The sequence below is a fragment of the Heptranchias perlo genome, chromosome 42 (assembly GCF_035084215.1).
Source record: "Heptranchias perlo isolate sHepPer1 chromosome 42, sHepPer1.hap1, whole genome shotgun sequence".
Classification (NCBI taxonomy): domain Eukaryota; kingdom Metazoa; phylum Chordata; class Chondrichthyes; order Hexanchiformes; family Hexanchidae; genus Heptranchias; species Heptranchias perlo.
The window spans coordinates 7,715,888-7,738,273 of record NC_090366.1 but is presented as its reverse complement, the minus strand read 5'-3'; the positions used below and the strand labels follow the sequence as shown (position 1 = coordinate 7,738,273).

The window sequence follows — 22,386 nt, the reverse complement described above, 5'->3', positions numbered from 1 at the left end:
CACAGACACTCAAAGATTGGGAAAATAAAACAATGCAAAGACAGATTGATAACAATCAGACACAGAAATCAGACAGACACAGACAGAGTGATCGGAATCAGACGCAGAAAGCAGACATGGACAGATTGATAACAATCAGATGCAGACAGCAGACAGACGCAGACAGATTGATAAGAATCAGATGCAGACAGCAGACAGACGCAGACAGATTGATAAGAATCAGATGCAGACAGCAGACAGACATGGACAGATTGATTAGAACCAGACACAGACAGCAGACAGATTGATAAGAATCAGGTGCAGACAGCAGACAGACACGGACAGATTGATTAGAACTGGACACAGACAGCAGACAGATTGATAAGAATCAGGTGCAGACAGCAGACAGACACGGACAGATTGATTAGAACCGGACACAGACAGCAGACAGATTGATAAGAATCAGGTGCAGACAGCAGACAGACACGGACAGATTGATTAGAACCGGACACAGACAGCAGACAGATTGATAAGAATCAGGTGCAGACAGCAGACAGACACGGACAGATTGATTAGAACCGGACACAGACAGCAGACAGATTGATAAGAATCAGGTGCAGACAGCAGACAGACACGGACAGATTGATTAGAACCGGACACAGACAGCAGACAGATTGATAAGAATCAGGTGCAGACAGCAGACAGACACGGACAGATTGATAAGAACCGGACACAGACAGCAGACAGATTGGTAAGAATCAGATGCAGACAGCAGACAGACACGGACAGATCGATAAGCATCAGACGCAGACAGATTGAGAAGAATGAGCTGAGCGTACTCATGTCTGTCGTCTCGTACTGACTGTCCTGTTGCAGCTCAAAGATTTCAACTTCCACACGAGCCTTGGACGGGAATTCGATGAGGCTGTTGATTTGTTCCCTTGCGAGAGCGAGTGCTAACCTCTCCCCCCTGCCACATGTGGTGTGATCGTCCAAGATAGCGGCTGCAAACAAAATTAATAAATAAATAAACGGCATCAGGGGGAACCTTTGTCCACCATTGGTAATGGTGGATACGGGGAACGTGGATTTGAGGTCGAAGATCGGCCGTGATCTGATTGAATGGCGGAGCAGGCTGGAGGGGCTGAATGGCCTGCTCCTGCTCCTATTGAAGCATTAATAACTCAACTCACTATATTTGACTGATGGTGTATGTTTGGCACCAGGAGGGGCGGGTGTTGGGTGCTGGTGGGGAGGGCAGGGGGTGCTGGTTCAGTCCAGACTGGGTGAAGGATCTGCTCGAAGGAGCCCTCGACTGAGGTGGAGTCTGGCTGAGGTGGAGTCTGGCTGAGGTGGAGTCTGGGTGAGGTGGCTGTAATCGGTGGGAGGCGGGCTGATGCCAGCTGGTTGACGGGTGCCTAGTTAAACGGTGTTAAAAATTGGTTAGCCAGGTGGTGAAGGATAGAACACGAGAGCCTGGTCTTCAGTTGCTTCCAAGCCTCTATTCACAGAGTTTCCCCTAACACACACCCCACACTCTAGCTAAACTCTCCCTTAAAAACAATAATCGATACCCACCACCTGGATACAATTAACCCCAATTGATCCAAATTCACTTTCTTACAACAAAAAAAACTTCATATATATATATAAAAATATATATATATAATACAAAGAAAATTTTTTTTTTTTAAACTTCCAAACTCTTTACAACTTATACTATTCGCAGCATTACATTGTGAGGCGACCCTTCTCCAGGGCCCCTAATAATTTCTTTGTACATTTACCTCTTTTCGTTAAACAACCCGACAGTTGGCGGCTTGAAACCGCCAATTTAATTGTCGAGATTTCCTTTCTCTCCGTCATTTGTTGCAAGCCAGCAAGGTCAATCCATCATCTCTCCTCACTCACATATTTTGCAGAGTGTATATTATCCCAACAATGAACGATTGTCTACCGAACCTTCACTGGGTATACTATCTCCAGTACTCCCATTGTACAGGATGACACTCAAAATATTTTGCCAAATAGAATCCCATCTCCACTGTGTCGACAAGAGCCGGTGTTTCAGCAGCCAGAGTACTTTTAACAAACCTTTTTATTTTCTTAGCTTCCCAAGCAACATTTCCCATTCTTACCCGTAAGAGACCAGCGGCAGTAGAATACCCATCAGGAAGATCGCTAAAGATAACTGGCTTCATTTTGTTTGGGTTACCTAAGAATGGGAACTTAAGTATGCATTTATTGATAATTAATATCCGTAATGTTTTATTTGCTCTTAAAAGAATCTCTACTATGTGATGTTTCATTGAAATATTTAACTCCAACTCCAAAACTAGCATCAGGTCTAGTCTGAGTCCACAACCAGTTCAATCGAGCTTCATAATTGCTCTGCCTCTTCTTTAGATATAACCTCACCTTTCTTCGAAGACCGAGTCCGATTCACCAGGATGGAGATAACTCCCTAAATAGGACTATTGATTTAAAGCTATACCTGGCCCACTCTGTTTTCCAAAATCTATCAAATGCTGACCAGGCCCCCTTGGCACTTAACCGGCCGTCATCCTTGTAGATTTTGTCCACAAATTCATCATTATCCAAAAGATCTGCATCCACCTCAGAAAATACCTCACTTCTGACTTCACTTCGTTCAGGAATCGACAACGCCAAGGCCATGCCTTGTTTTCTCTTCGCCCGCGTGTCAAACTCATTCTTCCACTGGTCGCACGGTTCAAACTCTGAGAACATCGGAGGGAGATCGGGCCTCGACGACTGAAACTTGATTTCTGCCGTCTTCCACAATGGCCACGAGGCTTTCAGGTTTTGCAACAAGTCCAATAAAAAAAATCCTAGTTTCCAACCTTCATTTTCAGGCAACCGTTCTCTGCTGCCAGGTTAAAACTGGAGAGCCAGGTAGTGAAGGATAGAACACTAGAGCCTGGTCTTCAGTTGCTTCCAAGCCTCTATTCTCAGAATTTCCTCTTGCACACACCTGCACTCCAGCTAAACTCTCCCATAAAAAGGATACAAGAGGTTCCTCAATTGGTACCCACCACCTGAATATAATGAACAGTCATTGATACAAATCATACAATTCACAAAAGGTCGGTGGTCTAGTTGAGTGGTATCTGGGTGTCCGGTTAAAGGGAGGTTCTGGTTGTTGGTGTCTGGTTAAAGGGGCTTTCTGTTTGAGAAGTGAATGGTTAAAGAGGGGTTCTGGTTGAGAGGTGTCTGATTAATAGGGGATTCTGGTTGAGGGTGACTGGTTAAGGGGGTTTCTGATTCAGGTGTCTGGTTAAGGGTGGTTTCTGGTTGTGGGTTGCCTGGTTAAAGGGGGTTTCTAGTTGAGTGGTGTCTGTTTAAAGGGGGGTTCTGGTTCACAGATGTCTGGTTAAAGGGGGTTCTGGTTTAGGTGAGACTGATTAAACGGTTTAATAGAGTTTGGTTGAGGAACAGTCTTATTGAATTGTTCCTGTTCAGGGCCTCGGGTTGAGGGAAGGTCCAGCAAAGCTTTGCGGGGGGTCTGGTTTCAATGTGTTTGATGTGGTAACAGCTGGAGATTCGAGGGTATACATGGAGAGTTATTGGAGAGTGATGACATATATATTATATGCAGTGAATAGAGAGTGAAGTTATATATAGGGAGTCATTGGAGAGTGATTATATTTGGGGAATAATTAGAGAGTGAAAATATTTGGAGGAAAATTGGAGAGTGATCATATTTGGAGGAAAATTGGAGAGTGATTATATATGGGGAATAATTAGAGAGTGATTATATATGGGGAATAATTAGAGAGTGATTATATATGGGGAATAATTAGAGAGTGATTATATATGGGGAATAATTAGAGAGTGATTATATATGGGGAATAATTAGAGAGTGATTATATATGGGGAATAATTAGAGAGTGATTATATATGGGGAATAATTAGAGAGTGATTATCTATCGGGAGTAATTCGAGAGTGATATTATGTATGGGGAGAAATTAAACAGTGATTATATATGGGGAATAATTAGAGAGTGATTATATATGGTGAATAATTAGAGAGTGATTTTCTATCGGGAGTAATTCGAGAATGATATTATGTATGGGGAATAATTAGAGAGTGATTATATATGGTGAATAATTAGAGAGTGATTATATGTGGGGAGTAATTAGAGAGTGATTATATATGGTGAATAATTAGAGAGTGATTATATGTGGGGAGTAATTAGAGAGTGATTATATATGGGGAATAATTAGAGAGTGATTATATGTGGGGAGTAATTAGAGAGTGATTATCTATCGGGAGTAATTCGAGAGTGATATTATGTATGGGGAGAAATTAAACAGTGATTATATATGGGGAATAATTAGAGAGTGATTATATATGGTGAATAATTAGAGAGTGATTATATGTGGGGAGTAATTAGAGAGTGATTATATATGGGGAATAATTAGAGAGTGATTATATGTGGGGAATAATTAGAGAGTGATTATATGTGGGGAGTAATTAGAGAGTGATTATCTATCGGGAGTAATTCGAGAGTGATATTATGTATGGGGAGAAATTAAACAGTGATTATATATGGGGAATAATTAGAGAGTGATATTATGTATGGGGAATAATTAGAGAGTGATTATATATGGTGAATAATTAGAGAGTGATTATATGTGGGGAGTAATTAGAGAGTGATTATATATGGTGAATAATTAGAGAGTGATTATATGTGGGGAGTAATTAGAGAGTGATTATATATGGGGAATAATTAGAGAGTGATTATATGTGCGGAGTAATTAGAGAGTGATTATATATGGGGAATAATTAGAGAGTGATTCTATATGGGGAATAATTAGAGAGTGATTATATGTGGGGAGTAATTAGAGAGTGATTATATATGGGGAATAATTAGAGAGTGATTCTATATGGGGAATAATTAGAGAGTGATTATATATGGGGAATAATTAGAGAGTGATTCTATATGGGGAATAATTAGAGAGTGATTCTATATGGGGAATAATTAGGGAGTGATTATATATGGGGAATAATTAGGGAGTGATTATCTATCGGGAGTAATTCGAGAGTGATATTATGTATGGGGAGAAATTAAACAGTGATTATATATGTGGAATAATAATTAGAGTGATTATATATGGTGAATAATTAGAGAGTGATTATATGTGGGGAGTAATTAGAGAGTGATTATATATGGTGAATAATTAGAGAGTGATTATATGTGGGGAGTAATTAGAGAGTGATTATATATGGGGAATAATTAGAGAGTGATTATATGTGGGGAGTAATTAGAGAGTGATTATATATGGGGAATAATTAGAGAGTGATTCTATATGGGGAATAATTAGAGAGTGATTATATGTGGGGAGTAATTAGAGAGTGATTATATGTGGGGAATAATTAGAGAGTGATTCTATATGGGGAATAATTAGAGAGTGATTCTATATGGGGAATAATTAGAGAGTGATTCTATATGGGGAATAATTAGAGAGTGATTCTATATGGGGAATAATTAGGGAGTGATTATATATGGGGAATAATTAGGGAGTGATTATATATGGGGAATAATTAGAGAGTGATTCTATATGGGGAATAATTAGAGAGTGATTCTATATGGGGAATAATTAGGGAGTGATTCTATATGGGGAATAATTAGGGAGTGATTATATATGGGGAATAATTAGAGAGTGATTATATATGGGGAATAATTAGAGAGTGATTATATATGGGGAATAATTAGAGAGTGATTATATATGGGGAATAATTAGGGAGTGATTATATATGGGGAATGATTAGAGAATGATTATATTTGGGGAATAATTAGAGAGTGATTATATATGGGGAATTATTAGGGAGTGATTATATATGGGGAATAATTAGACAATGATTATATATGGGGAATGATTAGAGAGTGATTATATATGGGGAATAATTGGACAGTGATTCTATATGGGGAATAATTAGAGAGTGATTATATATGGGGAATGATTAGAGAGTGATTATATATGGGGAATTATTAGGGAGTGATTATATATGGGGAATAATTAGAGAGTGATTCTATATGGGGAATAATTAGAGAGTGATTATATATGGGGAATTATTAGGGAGTGATTATATATGGGGAATAATTAGAGAGTGATTCTATATGGGGAATAATTAGAGAGTGATTATATATGGGGAATAATTAGGGAGTGATTATATATAGGGAATAATTAGAGAGTGATTCTATATGGGGAATAATTAGAGAGTGATTATATATGGGGAATAATTAGCGAGTGATTATATATGGGGAATAATTAGCGAGTGATTATATATGGGGAATAATTAGAGAGTGATTATATATGGGGAGTAATGGGTCCGATGCTAGCAGGGAGGCGGGTTGGTAGCGGGTGGTCGACTGGGCGTGTGGGTAACGTGCCCAGTGAATTCGGGGTGCTCCGGACACGATCGCAGCTTGATTGAAGGCACTTACCTCGGCTTCCGGGTTTCGTGCTGGAAAGCTGCGCAGCGGGCGGACTGCGCATACGCAGTAAGGTCTGTCAGCTGGAGGAGCCCTATTTAAAGGGGCAGTCCTCCACTGACTGATGCTGCAGGAAATAGGCAAAATTGCAACATGGAGCAGCCCAGGGGGAAGGCTGCTCCCAGGTTTAATGATGCCTCACTCCAGCTCTTATTGGATGGGGTGAGGAGGAGGGGAAGGACAGAGATCTTCCCCCCAGCGGGCAGGAGGAAGTGGCCTGCCTCTGCCACCAAGAAGGCCTGGCTCGAGGTGGCAGAGGAGGTCACCTGCACCACCAACATATCACGCACCTGCATACAGTGCAGGAGGCGCTTCAATGACCTCAGTAGGTCAGCCGAAGTGAGTACACTTACTCATTCCTCTACACTCCGTCTGCCACATCACTGCCCCCACTCCACATCTCCTTCTGCACTGCCAACACTACTCGATCACATCACTCCTCAAACCCACTCAAAGCTCATCCTCATCTTACCTGCACTTACTCACCTTGCCAGTACTCATCCCACCACTACCACTCAACCCAATCCTCATACAATCTCATGGCTCCGTCTCATACTCACCCTCTCGTGCATCTCTTTCACGGTCAGCCTCACCCCACCTGCCACTACCTGTGCTGCAGCAACAGGGCATGCATCATATATGTGTAGTAGGAAGCGTAAGGCAAACATGTCATGAGCATGAAGGGGATGCACAAAGGTGTTTGAGGGTTTGTCATGGTTTTTACTTTTATTTAATTTCTGATCAACTCACATCACACATTATATTGTCACCACTACTGCCACGTCTTTGTGAATCTTGTCTGGTTTGTGCAATAATGCCCTTTCCTGAGGATCACCATGAAGACCCACACCTGATGCCACACATTGTGTCACTGCAGAGTGGTGTAGGTTTATTTGCAGGGCTCTTTTGTGCAGATGACTGAGAGACGTCGGCGATGTCCCTGGTAGCACCCTGGAAGGATGCGGAGGAGAAGTTGTTGAGGGCAGTGGTGACTTTGACAGCGACAGGTAAGAAGATGGTGCTCGGGCCAGCCGGGAGCAGCTCGGCATGAAGGAGGCTGCAGATGTCCACGACTACATGTCGAGTGACTCTGAGCCTCCGTGTGCACTGCTGCTCAGAGAGGTCCAGGAAGCTGAGCCTTGGTCTGTGGACCCTGTGGCGAGGGTAGTGCCCTCTGCGACGCATCTCTCTCTGCGGTAGCCCTCCCTCCTGCTGTGCAGGTGGATGTGTCACAGCACTGTGTTGTGGAGCTCCACGTGTCAGAGGTGGACAGCGTGGCCGGCGAGGCTGGTGATGCTGTTCGCCCTCCGAGGAGGTCATGACTGCAGCTACGGTGGCCCCCATCCGGAAGATGTACATCTGAGGGGGTCCGCAAGGTAGGTACATGTCTCCGGACCCCGGGGTAAGTGTGCAGGTTGGTGACTTTGACCGTCAGGAGGAGGGTGGTGGAGGCCAAACTTTGTCCCAAGTGACAGAGTGGCCTCCTGCAATGAGTGAGGGTCTCTCCACCCCACCTGTCAAATGGACCTTTGCAGCTCCCACAGGCTGGTGGCTGCAACACGTCCATTTCAACTGGGAGTGTTTCCCCCAGTACGGGAAACATGCTCAGTTGATCTGAAAATCCCACCCCTCCTAAAATATCAGGTCAATCAGGTCTGTAAACGACCTGAAGTACCTGGTTAATTACTTCAAGTGGCATCCCACCGGCTTTAATTGCTGGCGGGAGTTCCACATGCGGGGGCTGCGCGCGCATGCCAGCGCGTCACGCAGTAACCCGGAAGTGGATGGGTTGGAGCCGGGCTCCGGACCCGTCCCGGGAATCCCCAATTTTCGCAGCCCCCTCGCCACGAATGCACCTGCTCGGGGGTGCGAAAAACCGAGCCTTATTAGAGAGTGATTATATTAGGTGATTAATTAGTCAGTGATTATATATGGTGAATATTGAGAGAGTGATTATATATGGCGAGTAATTAGAGAGTAATTATATATGGTGAATAATTAGAGAGTGATTATATGTGGGGAGTAATTAGAGAGTGATTCTATATGGGGAATAATTAGAGAGTGATTCTATATGGGGAATAATTAGAGAGTGATTATAGATGGGGAGTAATTAGAGAGTGATTATAGATGGGGAGTAATTAGAGAGTGATTATATATGGGGAGTAATTAGACAATGATTATATATGGGGAATAATTAGAGAGTGATTATATTTGGGGAATAATTAGAGAGTGATTCTATATGGGGAATAATTAGAGAGTGATTATATATGGGGAATAATTAGGGAGTGATTATATATGGGGAATAATTAGGGAGTGATTATACATGGGGAATAATTAGAGAGTGATTATATATGGGGAGTAATTAGAGAGTGATTATAGATGGGGAGTAATTAGGGAGTGATTATATATGGGGAATAATTAGAGAGTGATTATATATGGTGAGTAATTAGAGAGTGATTATAGATGGGGAATAATTAGAGAGTGATTATATATGGGGAATAATTAGAGAGTGATTATATATGGGGAGTAATTAGAGAGTGATTATACATGGGGAATAATTAGAGAGTGATTATAGATGGGGAATAATTAGGGAGTGATTATATATGGGGAATAATTAGAGAGTGATTATATATGGTGAGTAATTAGAGAGTGATTATAGATGGGGAATAATTAGAGAGTGATTATATATGGGGAATAATTAGAGAGTGATTATATATGGGGAGTAATTAGAGAGTGATTATATATGGGGAATAATTAGACAGTGATTATATATGGGGAATAATTAGAGAGCGATTATATATGGGGAATAATTAGACAGTGATTAGAGATGGGGAATAATTAGAGAGTGATGATATATGGGGAATAATTAGACAGTGATTATAGATGGGGAGTAATTAGAGAGTGATTATATATGGGGAGTAATTAGAGAGTGATTATATATGGGGAATAATTAGACAGTGATTAGAGATGGGGAATAATTAGACAGTGATTATAGATGGGGAGTAATTAGAGAGTGATTATATATGGGGAATAATTAGAGAGTGATTATAGATGGGGAGTAATTAGAGAGTGATTATATATGGGGAGTAATTAGACAATGATTATATATGGGGAATAATTAGAGAGTGATTATATTTGGGGAATAATTAGAGAGTGATTATATATGGGGAATAATTAGAGAGTGATTATAGATGGGGAGTAATTAGAGAGTGATTATATATGGGGAGTAATTAGACAATGATTATATATGGGGAATAATTAGAGAGTGATTATATATGGGGAGTAATTAGACAGTGATTAGAGATGGGGAATAATTAGAGAGTGATTATATATGGGGAATAATTAGAGAGTGATTATAGATGGGGAGTAATTAGAGAGTGATTATATATGGGGAATAATTAGAGAGTGATTATATATGGGGAATAATTAGAGAGTGATTATAGATGGGGAGTAATTAGAGAGTGATTATATATGGGGAATAATTAGAGAGTGATTATATATGGGGAATAATTAGAGAGTGATTATATGTGGGGAATAATTAGAGAGTGATTATATATGGGGAATAATTAGACAGTGATTATAGATGGGGAGTAATTAGGGAGTGATTATATATGGGGAGCAATTAAATTGTGATGATCTATATTACGGGGTGTAATTAAAGAGCGGTGATCTGTATTATGGGGAGCAATTCGAGACTGATGATTTATATCATGGGAGTATTTAGAGAGTGATGATATACGTGTATTATGTGTAGTAATTCGAGAATAGTGATCTATTTTTGTGGGTGATTTTGAAACTTTGGAAAGGATGCAGAGACGGGCCTGTTTTTTTTGCGAATTGGCTTGGCTTTTTAATCTATATTTTCACCTCTCCCATGAGGTTACATTGGCCATGGAAGGAAGGAATAGGGTTAATGGACCAGTAGGTCTTTCCCTGTCCATTCTTTTTCATATTATCACAAGTTAATGTGGTTCTCTAACTGGGCTCTAACCAGAGCTCTGTACAGCTGGATCATAACTTCACCCCTTTGTATTCCAGCCCTCGAGATAAAGGCCAACATCCCATCAGCCTTTTTAATTATGTTTTGTACCTCTCCGCCAGTTTTTAGTGATTTCTGTGCTTGGACCCCCTGAATCTCTCTGCTCATCCACAGTTCCGAGCTTCTCACCATTGAGAAAATACTCTGATTTATCTTTCTTAGGTCCAAAGTGGATGATCTCACACTTTCCCCACAGTGAACTCCATCTGCCCCAGTTTCACCCACTCACTGAATCTCTCAATGTCCCTTTGCAACTTTCTGCTCCCATTAACGCTATTTACTGTGCCTCCTAACTCAGTGTCGTCAGTAAACTCGGATATATGAAGATATATATAGCGATTAGTTGGGGTGGTATGTATATGGAGTAATCAGTGAGTGATAATATATATTATTGGGTGTAATTAGCGTGATGACATATATATTTTGCGAGTACTTGGAGAATAATGATATATATGGTGAGTAGTTAGAGAGTGATCATATAAATAATATGAGTAATTGGAGAGTAATGGTTTATAGGGAGTAATTAGAGAGTGCTGATATATATTTATACGGAGTAATTGGAAAGTGATGATTATTTTTTTGAAGAAATTGGAGACGATGAGGCCCAATTTGAGAATGATGCTATATTTATGGCGAGTAATTAGAGAGTAATGATATATAAATATATGTGAGGAGTACCGAGAGAGTGATGATATATATGAGGCATTTTAGAGAGTAATGATATATATTGGGAGTAATTAGAGAGTGGTGATATATATTGGGAGTAATTAGAGAGTCATGATATATATGGGGAGTAATTAGAGAGTGGTGCTATATAGGGGGAGTAATTAGAGAGTGGTGATATATACAGGGGTAATTAGAGAGTGATTTTTATGGGGAGTAATTAGAGAGTGATGATATATATGGGGAGTAATTAGAGAGTGATTGTATATGGGGAGTAATTAGAGAGTGGTGCTATATAGGGGGAGTAATTAGAGAGTGATGATATGTATTGGGAGTAATTAGAGAGTGATGAAATATACAGGAGTAATTAGAGAGGGATGATGTATATGGGGAATAATTGGAGAGCAATGATATATATGGGGAGTAATTAGAGAGTGGTGATATATACAGGAGTAATTAGAGAGGGATGATATATGTGGGGAGTAATTGGAGAGTGATGATATATATGGGGAGTAATTAGAGAGTGGTTTTTATGGGGAGTAATTAGAGAGTGATGAAATATACAGGAGTAATTAGAGAGGGATGATATATGTGGGGAGTAATTGGAGAGTGATTATATTTGGGGAATAATTAGAGAGTGATCATATTTGGAGGAAAATTGGAGAGTGATCATATTTGGAGGAAAATTGGAGAGTGATTATATATGGGGAATAATTAGAGAGTGATTATATATGGGGAATAATTAGAGAGTGATTATATATGGGGAATAATTAGAGAGTGATTATATATGGGGAATAATTAGAGAGTGATTATATATGGGGAATAATTAGAGAGTGATTATATATGGGGTATAATTAGAGAGTGATTATATATGGGGAATAATTAGAGAGTGATTATATATGGGGAATAATTAGAGAGTGATTATATATGGGGAATAATTAGAGAGTGATTATCTATCGGGAGTAATTCGAGAGTGATATTATGTATGGGGAGAAATTAAACAGTGATTATATATGGGGAATAATTAGAGAGTGATTATATATGGTGAATAATTAGAGAGTGATTATCTATCGGGAGTAATTCGAGAATGATATTATGTATGGGGAATAATTAGAGAGTGATTATATATGGTGAATAATTAGAGAGTGATTATATGTGGGGAGTAATTAGAGAGTGATTATATATGGTGAATAATTAGAGAGTGATTATATGTGGGGAGTAATTAGAGAGTGATTATATATGGGGAATAATTAGAGAGTGATTATATGTGGGGAGTAATTAGAGAGTGATTATCTATCGGGAGTAATTCGAGAGTGATATTATGTATGGGGAGAAATTAAACAGTGATTATATATGGGGAATAATTAGAGAGTGATTATATATGGTGAATAATTAGAGAGTGATTATATGTGGGGAGTAATTAGAGAGTGATTATATATGGTGAATAATTAGAGAGTGATTATATATGGGGAATAATTAGAGAGTGATTATATGTGGGGAGTAATTAGAGAGTGATTATATATGGGGAATAATTAGAGAGTGATTATATGTGGGGAGTAATTAGAGAGTGATTATCTATCGGGAGTAATTCGAGAGTGATATTATGTATGGGGAGAAATTAAACAGTGATTATATATGGGGAATAATTAGAGAGTGATATTATGTATGGGGAATAATTGGAGAGTGATTATATATGGTGAATAATTAGAGAGTGATTATATGTGGGGAGTAATTAGAGAGTGATTATATATGGTGAATAATTAGAGAGTGATTATATGTGGGGAGTAATTAGAGAGTGATTATATATGGGGAATAATTAGAGAGTGATTATATGTGGGGAGTAATTAGAGAGTGATTATATATGGGGAATAATTAGAGAGTGATTCTATATGGGGAATAATTAGAGAGTGATTATATGTGGGGAGTAATTAGAGAGTGATTATATATGGGGAATAATTAGAGAGTGATTCTATATGGGGAATAATTAGAGAGTGATTATATATGGGGAATAATTAGAGAGTGATTCTATATGGGGAATAATTAGAGAGTGATTCTATATGGGGAATAATTAGGGAGTGATTATATATGGGGAATAATTAGGGAGTGATTATCTATCGGGAGTAATTCGAGAGTGATATTATGTATGGGGAGAAATTAAACAGTGATTATATATGGGGAATAATTAGAGAGTGATTATATATGGTGAATAATTAGAGAGTGATTATCTATCGGGAGTAATTCGAGATTGATATTATGTATGGGGAATAATTAGAGAGTGATTATATATGGTGAATAATTAGAGAGTGATTATATGTGGGGAGTAATTAGAGAGTGATTATATATGGTGAATAATTAGAGAGTGATTATATGTGGGGAGTAATTAGAGAGTGATTATATATGGGGAATAATTAGAGAGTGATTATATGTGGGGAGTAATTAGAGAGTGATTATATATGGGGAATAATTAGAGAGTGATTCTATATGGGGAATAATTAGACAGTGATTATACATGGGGAATAATTAGACAGTGATTATATATGGGGAATAATTAGAGAGTGATTCTATATGGGGAATAATTAGGGAGTGATTATATATGGGGAATAATTAGAGAGTGATTCTATATGGGGAATAATTAGAGAGTGATTCTATATGGGGAATAATTAGACAGTGATTATACATGGGGAATAATTAGACAGTGATTATATATGGGGAATAATTAGAGAGTGATTCTATATGGGGAATAATTAGGGAGTGATTATATATGGGGAATAATTAGAGAGTGATTCTATATGGGGAATAATTAGAGAGTGATTCTATATGGGGAATAATTAGGGAGTGATTCTATATGGGGAATAATTAGGGAGTGATTATATATGGGGAATAATTAGAGAGTGATTATATATGGGGAATAATTAGAGAGTGATTATATATGGGGAATAATTAGAGAGTGATTATATATGGGGAATAATTAGAGAGTGATTATATATGGGGAGCAATTAAATTGTGATGATCTATATTACGGGGTGTAATTAAAGAGCGGTGATCTGTATTATGGGGAGCAATTCGAGACTGATGATTTATATCATGGGAGTATTTAGAGAGTGATGATATACGTGTATTATGTGTAGTAATTCGAGAATAGTGATCTATATTTGTGGGTGATTTTGAAACTTTGGAAAGGATGCAGAGACGGGCCTGGCTTTTTTGCGAATTGGCTTGGCTTTTTAATCTATATTTTCACCTCTCCCATGAGGTTACATTGGCCATGGAAGGAAGGAATAGGGTTAATGGACCAGTAGGTCTTTCCCTGTCCATTCTTTTTCATATTATCACAAGTTAATGTGGTTCTCTAACTGGGCTCTAACCAGAGCTCTGTACAGCTGGATCATAACTTCACCCCTTTGTATTCCAGCCCTCGAGATAAAGGCCAACATCCCATCAGCCTTTTTAATTATTTTTTGTACCTCTCCGCCAGTTTTTAGTGATTTCTGTGCTTGGACCCCCTGAATCTCTCTGCTCATCCACAGTTCCGAGCTTCTCACCATTGAGAAAATACTCTGATTTATCGTTCTTAGGTCCAAAGTGGATGATCTCACACTTTCCCCACAGTGAACTCCATCTGCCCCAGTTTCACCCACTCACTGAATCTCTCAATGTCCCTTTGCAACTTTCTGCTCCCATTAACGCTATTTACTGTGCCTCCTAACTCAGTGTCGTCAGTAAACTCGGATATATGAAGATATATATAGCGATTAGTTGGGGTGGTATGTATATGGAGTAATCAGTGAGTGATAATATATATTATTGGGTGTAATTAGCGTGATGACATATATATTTTGCGAGTACTTGGAGAATAATGATATATATGGTGAGTAGTTAGAGAGTGATCATATAAATAATATGAGTAATTGGAGAGTAATGGTTTATAGGGAGTAATTAGAGAGTGCTGATATATATTTATACGGAGTAATTGGAAAGTGATGATTATTTTTTTGAAGAAATTGGAGACGATGAGGCCCAATTTGAGAATGATGCTATATTTATGGCGAGTAATTAGAGAGTAATGATATATAAATATATGTGAGGAGTACCGAGAGAGTGATGATATATATGAGGCATTTTAGAGAGTAATGATATATATTGGGAGTAATTAGAGAGTGGTGATATATATTGGGAGTAATTAGAGAGTCATGATATATATGGGGAGTAATTAGAGAGTGGTGCTATATAGGGGGAGTAATTAGAGAGTGGTGATATATACAGGGGTAATTAGAGAGTGATTTTTATGGGGAGTAATTAGAGAGTGATGATATATATGGGGAGTAATTAGAGAGTGATTGTATATGGGGAGTAATTAGAGAGTGGTGCTATATAGGGGGAGTAATTAGAGAGTGATGATATGTATTGGGAGTAATTAGAGAGTGATGAAATATACAGGAGTAATTAGAGAGGGATGATGTATATGGGGAATAATTGGAGAGCAATGATATATATGGGGAGTAATTAGAGAGTGGTGATATATACAGGAGTAATTAGAGAGGGATGATATATGTGGGGAGTAATTGGAGAGTGATGATATATATGGGGAGTAATTAGAGAGTGGTTTTTATGGGGAGTAATTAGAGAGTGATGAAATATACAGGAGTAATTAGAGAGGGATGATATATGTGGGGAGTAATTGGAGAGTGATGATATATATGGGGAGTAATTAGAGAGTGTTTTTTATGGGGACTAATTAGAGAGTGATGGTATATATGGGGAGTAATTAGAGAGTGATTATATATGGGGAGTAATTAGAGAGTGGTGCTATATAGGGGGAGTAATTAGAGAGTGGTGATATATACAGGGGTAATTAGAGAGTGATGATATGTATTGGGAGTAATTAGAGAGTGATGAAATATACAGGAGTAATTAGAGAGGGATGATGTATATGGGGAATAATTGGAGAGCGATGATATATATGGGGAGTAATTAGAGAGTGGTGATATATACAGGAGTAATTAGAGAGGGATGATATATGTGGGGAGTAATTGGAGAGTGATGATATATATGGGGAGTAATTAGAGAGTGGTGATATATATGGGGAGTAATTAGAGAGTGATGATATATACAGGGAGTAATTCGAGAGAGATTATATTTTTGGGGAGTAATTAGAGAGTGATGATATATATTGGGAGTGATTAGACAGTGATGATACATACAGGAGTAAATCGAGAGTGATGATATATATGGGGAGTAATTAAAGAGTGGTGATATATATGGGGAGTAATTAGAGAGTGGTGATATATATTGCGAGTAATTAGAGACGGATGATATATATGGGGAGTAATTAGAGACGGATGATATATATGGGGAGTAATTGGAGAGTGATGATATATATTGCGAGTAATTAGAGACGGATGATATATATGGGGAGTAATTAGAGACGGATGATATATATGGGGAGTAATTGGAGAGTGATGATGAAATATATGGTGAATAATTAGAGATAGATGATATATAAGTGGAGTAATTAGAGGGTGATGACATAAATGGGGAGTAATTAGAGGATTATATATATATATATTTATATATCTGGGGAGTAATTAAAGAGTGATGATAAATAGGGAGTAATTAGAGGGTGATATGGGGAGTAATTAGAGAGTGATGATATATAGGGGGTAATTAGAGAGAGGTGGTATGTATGGGGAATAATTAGAGTGATGCTCTACATATTGGGATGAATTAGGGAATAATGATATATTTGAACGTTAATTAGAGAGTGATATATATATAAGGAGTAATTAAAGAGTGATATTATATATGAGGAGTAATTAGAGAGTCGTGCTATACATGAGGAGTAATTAGAGAGTGATAACGTATATGAGAAGTTAGAGAGTGATGATATATTTTATATATATGTGGGGAGTAATTGGTGAGTGAATATATATGTGAGGAGTATTTAGAGAGTAATGATGTATATAGGGAATAATTAGAGATTGATTATCTATAAAAGGAGTAATTTGGGAATTTCGCTGTATATGGGGAGTAATTAGAGAGTGATGATATATAGGTTGAGCAATCAGAGTGTGATGGTATAAGTGATCCTAAATCTTGCTGCTCATCCACAGTTCCTAGCTTTACGCTATGTGATGATATATATGAGGAGTAATTAGGGAATGATGATATATATGGGGAGTAGTTAAAGTGTATTTATGTATGCAGAGCAATTAGAGATTGAAGAAATATATGGGGAGTAACTAGTGAGCAATGATATATATGGGGAGTTATAAGAGAGTAATGACATTATATGTGAGGCCTAATTATACGAAGATTAATTAGAGAATGATGAAATATATGGGGACTAATTAGAGAGTGATTATATATGTATATATGAGGAGTCCCTAGGGTGTTATGAATGTGTATTTAGAGAGTAATAATATATATAGGGAGTAATTAGAATGTGATATAAATGAGGCATAATTAGAGAGTAATGACATACATGAGGACTAATTGGACAGTCGTGATATATATGAAGAGTAATCAAAGAGTGATGATGTATATGAGGAGTGATTAGGAAGTGATGGTATATAGGGCGAGTATTTAGAGAGGGATGATATATACGGGGCGTAATTGGAGAGGGATGATATATAGGGCGAGTATTTAGAGAGGGATGACATATACGGGGCGTAATTGGAGAGGGATGATATATGTGCGTAGTAACTACAGAGAGATGATATATAGGGAGTAATTAGAGAGTGATTACATATATAGGGAGTAATTAGAGACTGGTGCTCTAAATATCGGGATTAATTAGGAAGTAATGATATATATGAAGAGTAATTAGAGAGTGATATGTATATGAGGAGTAATTAAAGAGTGATGTTATATATGAGGAGTATTTAGTGAGTCATCATATACATGAAGAGTAATTGGAGAGCGATAACATAGATAAGGGTAGTTAGAGAGTGACGATATATATGGGGAGTAATTAAAGTGTGATGATATATAGGGTGAGTAATTCAAGAGTGACTATATATGACGAGTAATTATTGAGTGATGATATACATATGGGGAGTAATTAGAGGGTGTTGTTATATATATGGGGAGTAATTAGGGAGTGATGTTATATATAAGGGGAGTAATTAGAGGGTGATGTTATATATGGGGGAGTAATTACAGCGTGGTGCTCTACATATCGGGATTAATTGGGGAGTAATGATATATATGACGGTAATTAGAGAGTGTTGTTATATGAGAAGTAATTGAAGAGTGATGATATATATGGGGAATAATTAGAGAGTGATGATATATATGGGGAATAATTAGAGAGTGATGATATATAGGGTTAGTAATTAGAGAGTGTTGTTATATATGAGGAGCAATTAGAGAGTGATGATATATATTTCCAAGGAGTAATTACAGCGTGATATTATATCTATCTATATATCTATATATGAGGAGTAATTAGAGAGTGATGTTATATATGGGGGAGTAATTACAGCGTGGTGCTCTACATATCGGGATTAATTGGGGAGTAATGATATATATGATGGTAATTAGAGAGTGTTGTTCTATGAGAAGTAATTGAAGAGTGATGATGTATATGGGGAATAATTAGAGAGTGATGATATATAGGGTTAGTAATTAGAGAGTGTTGTTATATATGAGGAGCAATTAGAGATTGATGATATATATTTCCGAGGAGTAATTAGAGCGTGATATTATATATATATATATATATATATATGAGGAGTAATTAGAGAGTGACGATAGACATGAGGAGTGATTAGAGAGTGAGGGCAATTTCACGGACCCATGCGCAGTGTTGACATGACCTGACGGCTTCTCTTGGTGAACATCAGTAACAGGAGCAGCATGGCTGGCAGAAGCTGCATCTTCGTCCCCTCCTCATGGAGATTGTTCGGTTCGCGGTCCCACGATACCCACCTACAACACACAAAAAAAGCAACGGCTTTCAGTCACTGACCTTTCACCTCCCAACTCCAACAATTAGCGCCCTCCCTGCCCCCGTCCCCCCCTCACGTCGGAGGGCGTTGACCCGTCCGACTCTTCCCAGTTACGGTGAGACAAGGCCAGGGGTGGAGTAAGCGCAGGCCATTCGGCCCGTTGAGCCCAATGCTGTCGACAGTCTGCAGTCCCTCGGCCCAGGCAATTGTTCAAATTTCTCCTCAATCGCCAAATCTGAGGGAAAACGGCAGGACATCAGTTTGATATTCGAATCACATTGCGCAAACTCAGACCAATCACCTTCCATTGACAGCGTCGCCATGGTAGCAACAGAACCAGGCCCCATCTTGTCCTGAAGAGTAATACGATCTGATGATACTTGCAAACAGGAGCTGGATGGACGTACGGGGAGGGCTGGTTCAAGGGATCGGGACAGACAGAGCGGGCGGAACGAGGTGGGAGCCGAGCGACAGAGGCCTGGGAAATGTCACAGCGTAGAGGGGAATGGGACGGGGTGGACAGTCGGACAGAGGCTCCGTCAGATTGCCAGGGAGTTGGGCCAAGCTGTGGATAAAGGAGCTTGGACTGGTTTGACTGTCAAATAGCCTCAGCCCATAATGCACTTGCTTTTACTGCGACCTGGCCAACCCTTATAAAGAATCAATCCCTTTTGCGTTCACGGGATGTGGGCGTCGCTGGCGAGGCCGGCATTTATTGCCCATCCCGAATTGCCCCTTGAGAAGGTGGTGGTGAGCCGCCTTCTTGAACCGCTGCAGCCCGTGATTGTACAACTGAGAGGCTTGCTCGGCCGTGTCAGAGAGGGCGATTAAGGATCAACCACATTGCTGCGGGTCTGAAGTCACATATAAGGCCCAGACCGGGGAAGGACGGCAGGTTTCCTTCCCTAAAGGGAAATGGGTTTTTACGACAATCCAGTAGTTTCATGGCCACCATTACTGAGACTAGCGTTTTATTCCAGATTTTATTTAATGAATTGAATTTAAATTCCCCAGCTGCCGTAGCGGGATTTGAACTCATTCTCCAAAGCACTCCCCAATTCATCAATAAGCCTGCCTTTATAGATTGAAAGACAGTCTTGCATTTATATAGCGCCTTTCATGACATCCCAAAGCGCGTTACAGCCAATGAGGTGCTTTTGAAGTGTAGTCACTGTTGTGATGTGACCTTAAGGCCTGTTCTCTGAAACACCCTCCAAACCCTCCATGTCCCTCCGAAGGTCAGGGACGCAAAACTGCCCACCGTCCTTCAGATATATCGTGTGCCGTAAAATCAGAATTTTCAATGCAGGGGGAGGCCATTTGGCCCATTTCTCTGTGCCGATGCTAGCTCTGCAATCACCTTTTTTTGTGGTGAAGCATTCCCAGGCCGAATAACCCTCTGCATGAAAACAATCCTTTTCGCTGATCAGCTACTGAATGGTGATCAATCATTTCCTATCCCACCTCTGTTAATCCTGGTGTTAGATTGGCCGACATTTGCCTAGAATAGGCCCATCAGCCAATCCTGAGCCAATTTCATCAATCCTGACATCTCCAGGTCAAACAGCCAACATTGCACTGCTTACCCGCAGTGCAGCTGCCAAAAGCAAGTTGAGCGACAAGACAAGAGATTATCTCTTCCGTCTATATTAAATATCTTACATTTGTGTGTACTTCATGTTCAAAAAATGTATTTCCTGTCCGCACAAAAAGTGTGGCAGAAACAGAATATCTTTTCCCATTATAAATTCCTATGTTCCCATTTATAATGGGAACTTCCTATGTCAACCTGTCACGTTGTAAATACACCCTCCTGCCAGTGTTGGCATTGTGGGGCGGAGCTACGGTCAGAGGATTTGCCGGCGGGGCGGGTCCTGATTTGGCCAACCATTCGGTGATTATATTATTTTCGGTCAGCTTCGGCCAAGTCTTGACATATAAAATTGGCCAACATGAAAGTGATTTGGGGAGGGGGGATAGCATGACCCACTCCACCCCTTCACTGGCTCGGACTCTGACACCATAGGTACAGCAGGGGAGGGGGCCATTCGGCCCATCGTGCCTGTGCTGGCTCTTTGAAAGAGCGATCCAATTAGTCCCACTCCCCCCCGCTCTTTCCCCATCACCCTGTAAATTTCCCCCTTCAAGTATTTATCCAATTCCCTTTTGAAAGTTATTATTGAATCTGCTTCCACCGCACTTTCAGGCAGCGCATTCCAGATCAGAACAACTCGCTGCGTAAAAAAATGTTTCCTCAGATCTGGCTCATTTAACGATCACCATAAATCCGTGTCCTCTGGTTACTGACCCTCCTGCCACTGGAAACAGTTTCTCCTTATTTACTCTGTCAAAACCCTTCATGATTTTGAACACCTCTATCAAATCTCCCCTTAACCTTCTCTGCTCTAAGGAGAACAATCCCAGCTTCTCCAGTCTCTCCACACAACTGAAGTCCCTCGTCCCTGGGACAAGTGGTACAGTGCCGCCTCTGCATTGCCTCTCCTGCATGGTCAGCGTGAGCTGCAGAGAATCGTAGCATCATTGAAATGACACAGCATCGGCCCATCGTGCCTCTGTTCCAACCAAATCCACCTCTCTGCTTCCCGAGTTCCTGCCAGTTTTGCCATTTCAATATAAATAATGTCAAATCAAAACATTGTCGAAAAATATATGACTTTAAAACATCGAATTACATCGAATTTACAGCACAGAAACAGGCCATTCGGCCCCTCTGGTCTATCCCGGTGTTTATGCTCCACACGAGCCTCCTCCCTCCCTTCTTCATCTCACCCTATCACCATATCCTTCTATTCCTTTCTCCCTCACGTGTTTATCCAGCTTCCCCTTAAATCCATCGATGTTATTCACCTCAACTACTCCTTCTGGGAGTGAGTTCCACATTCTCACCACTCTCTGGGTAAAGAAGTTTCTCCTGAATTCCCGATTGGATTTATGAGTGACTATCTTATATTTATGGCCCCCGAGTTCTGGTCTCCCCCACAATTGGAAACATCTTCTCTACGTCTACCCTATCAAACCCTTTCATAATCTGCTCCTATTTCTTATGTTCTTATTTGTCATCATCTTGGCTTCCTGCTGTCAGTACTGTTTTTTTTTATTCGTTCATGGGATGTGGGCGTTGCTGGTGAGGCCGGCATTTATTGCCCATCCCTAATTGCCCTTGAGAAGGTGGTGGTGAGCCGCCTTCTTGAACCGCTGCAGTCCGTGTGGTGAAGGT

General features: G+C 39.6%; 1 protein-coding gene across 1 annotated transcript in view; it reads right to left on the bottom strand.

Moving 5' to 3' along the window:
* The window catches only part of LOC137306119 (glutamate receptor ionotropic, kainate 5-like), a gene marked incomplete at its 3' end in the record, with an annotated part of 564,706 nt that overhangs the window by 177,136 nt on the left and 365,184 nt on the right, over positions 1–22,386 (bottom strand). Inside the window, exons 2-3 of the mRNA XM_067975180.1 lie at positions 18,995–19,128; positions 819–983 (exon numbers count right to left, since the gene is read on the bottom strand). Of these exons, the coding sequence (XP_067831281.1) occupies positions 819–983; positions 18,995–19,076 (247 nt within the window). The remainder of the gene's footprint in view (positions 1–818; positions 984–18,994; positions 19,129–22,386) is intronic.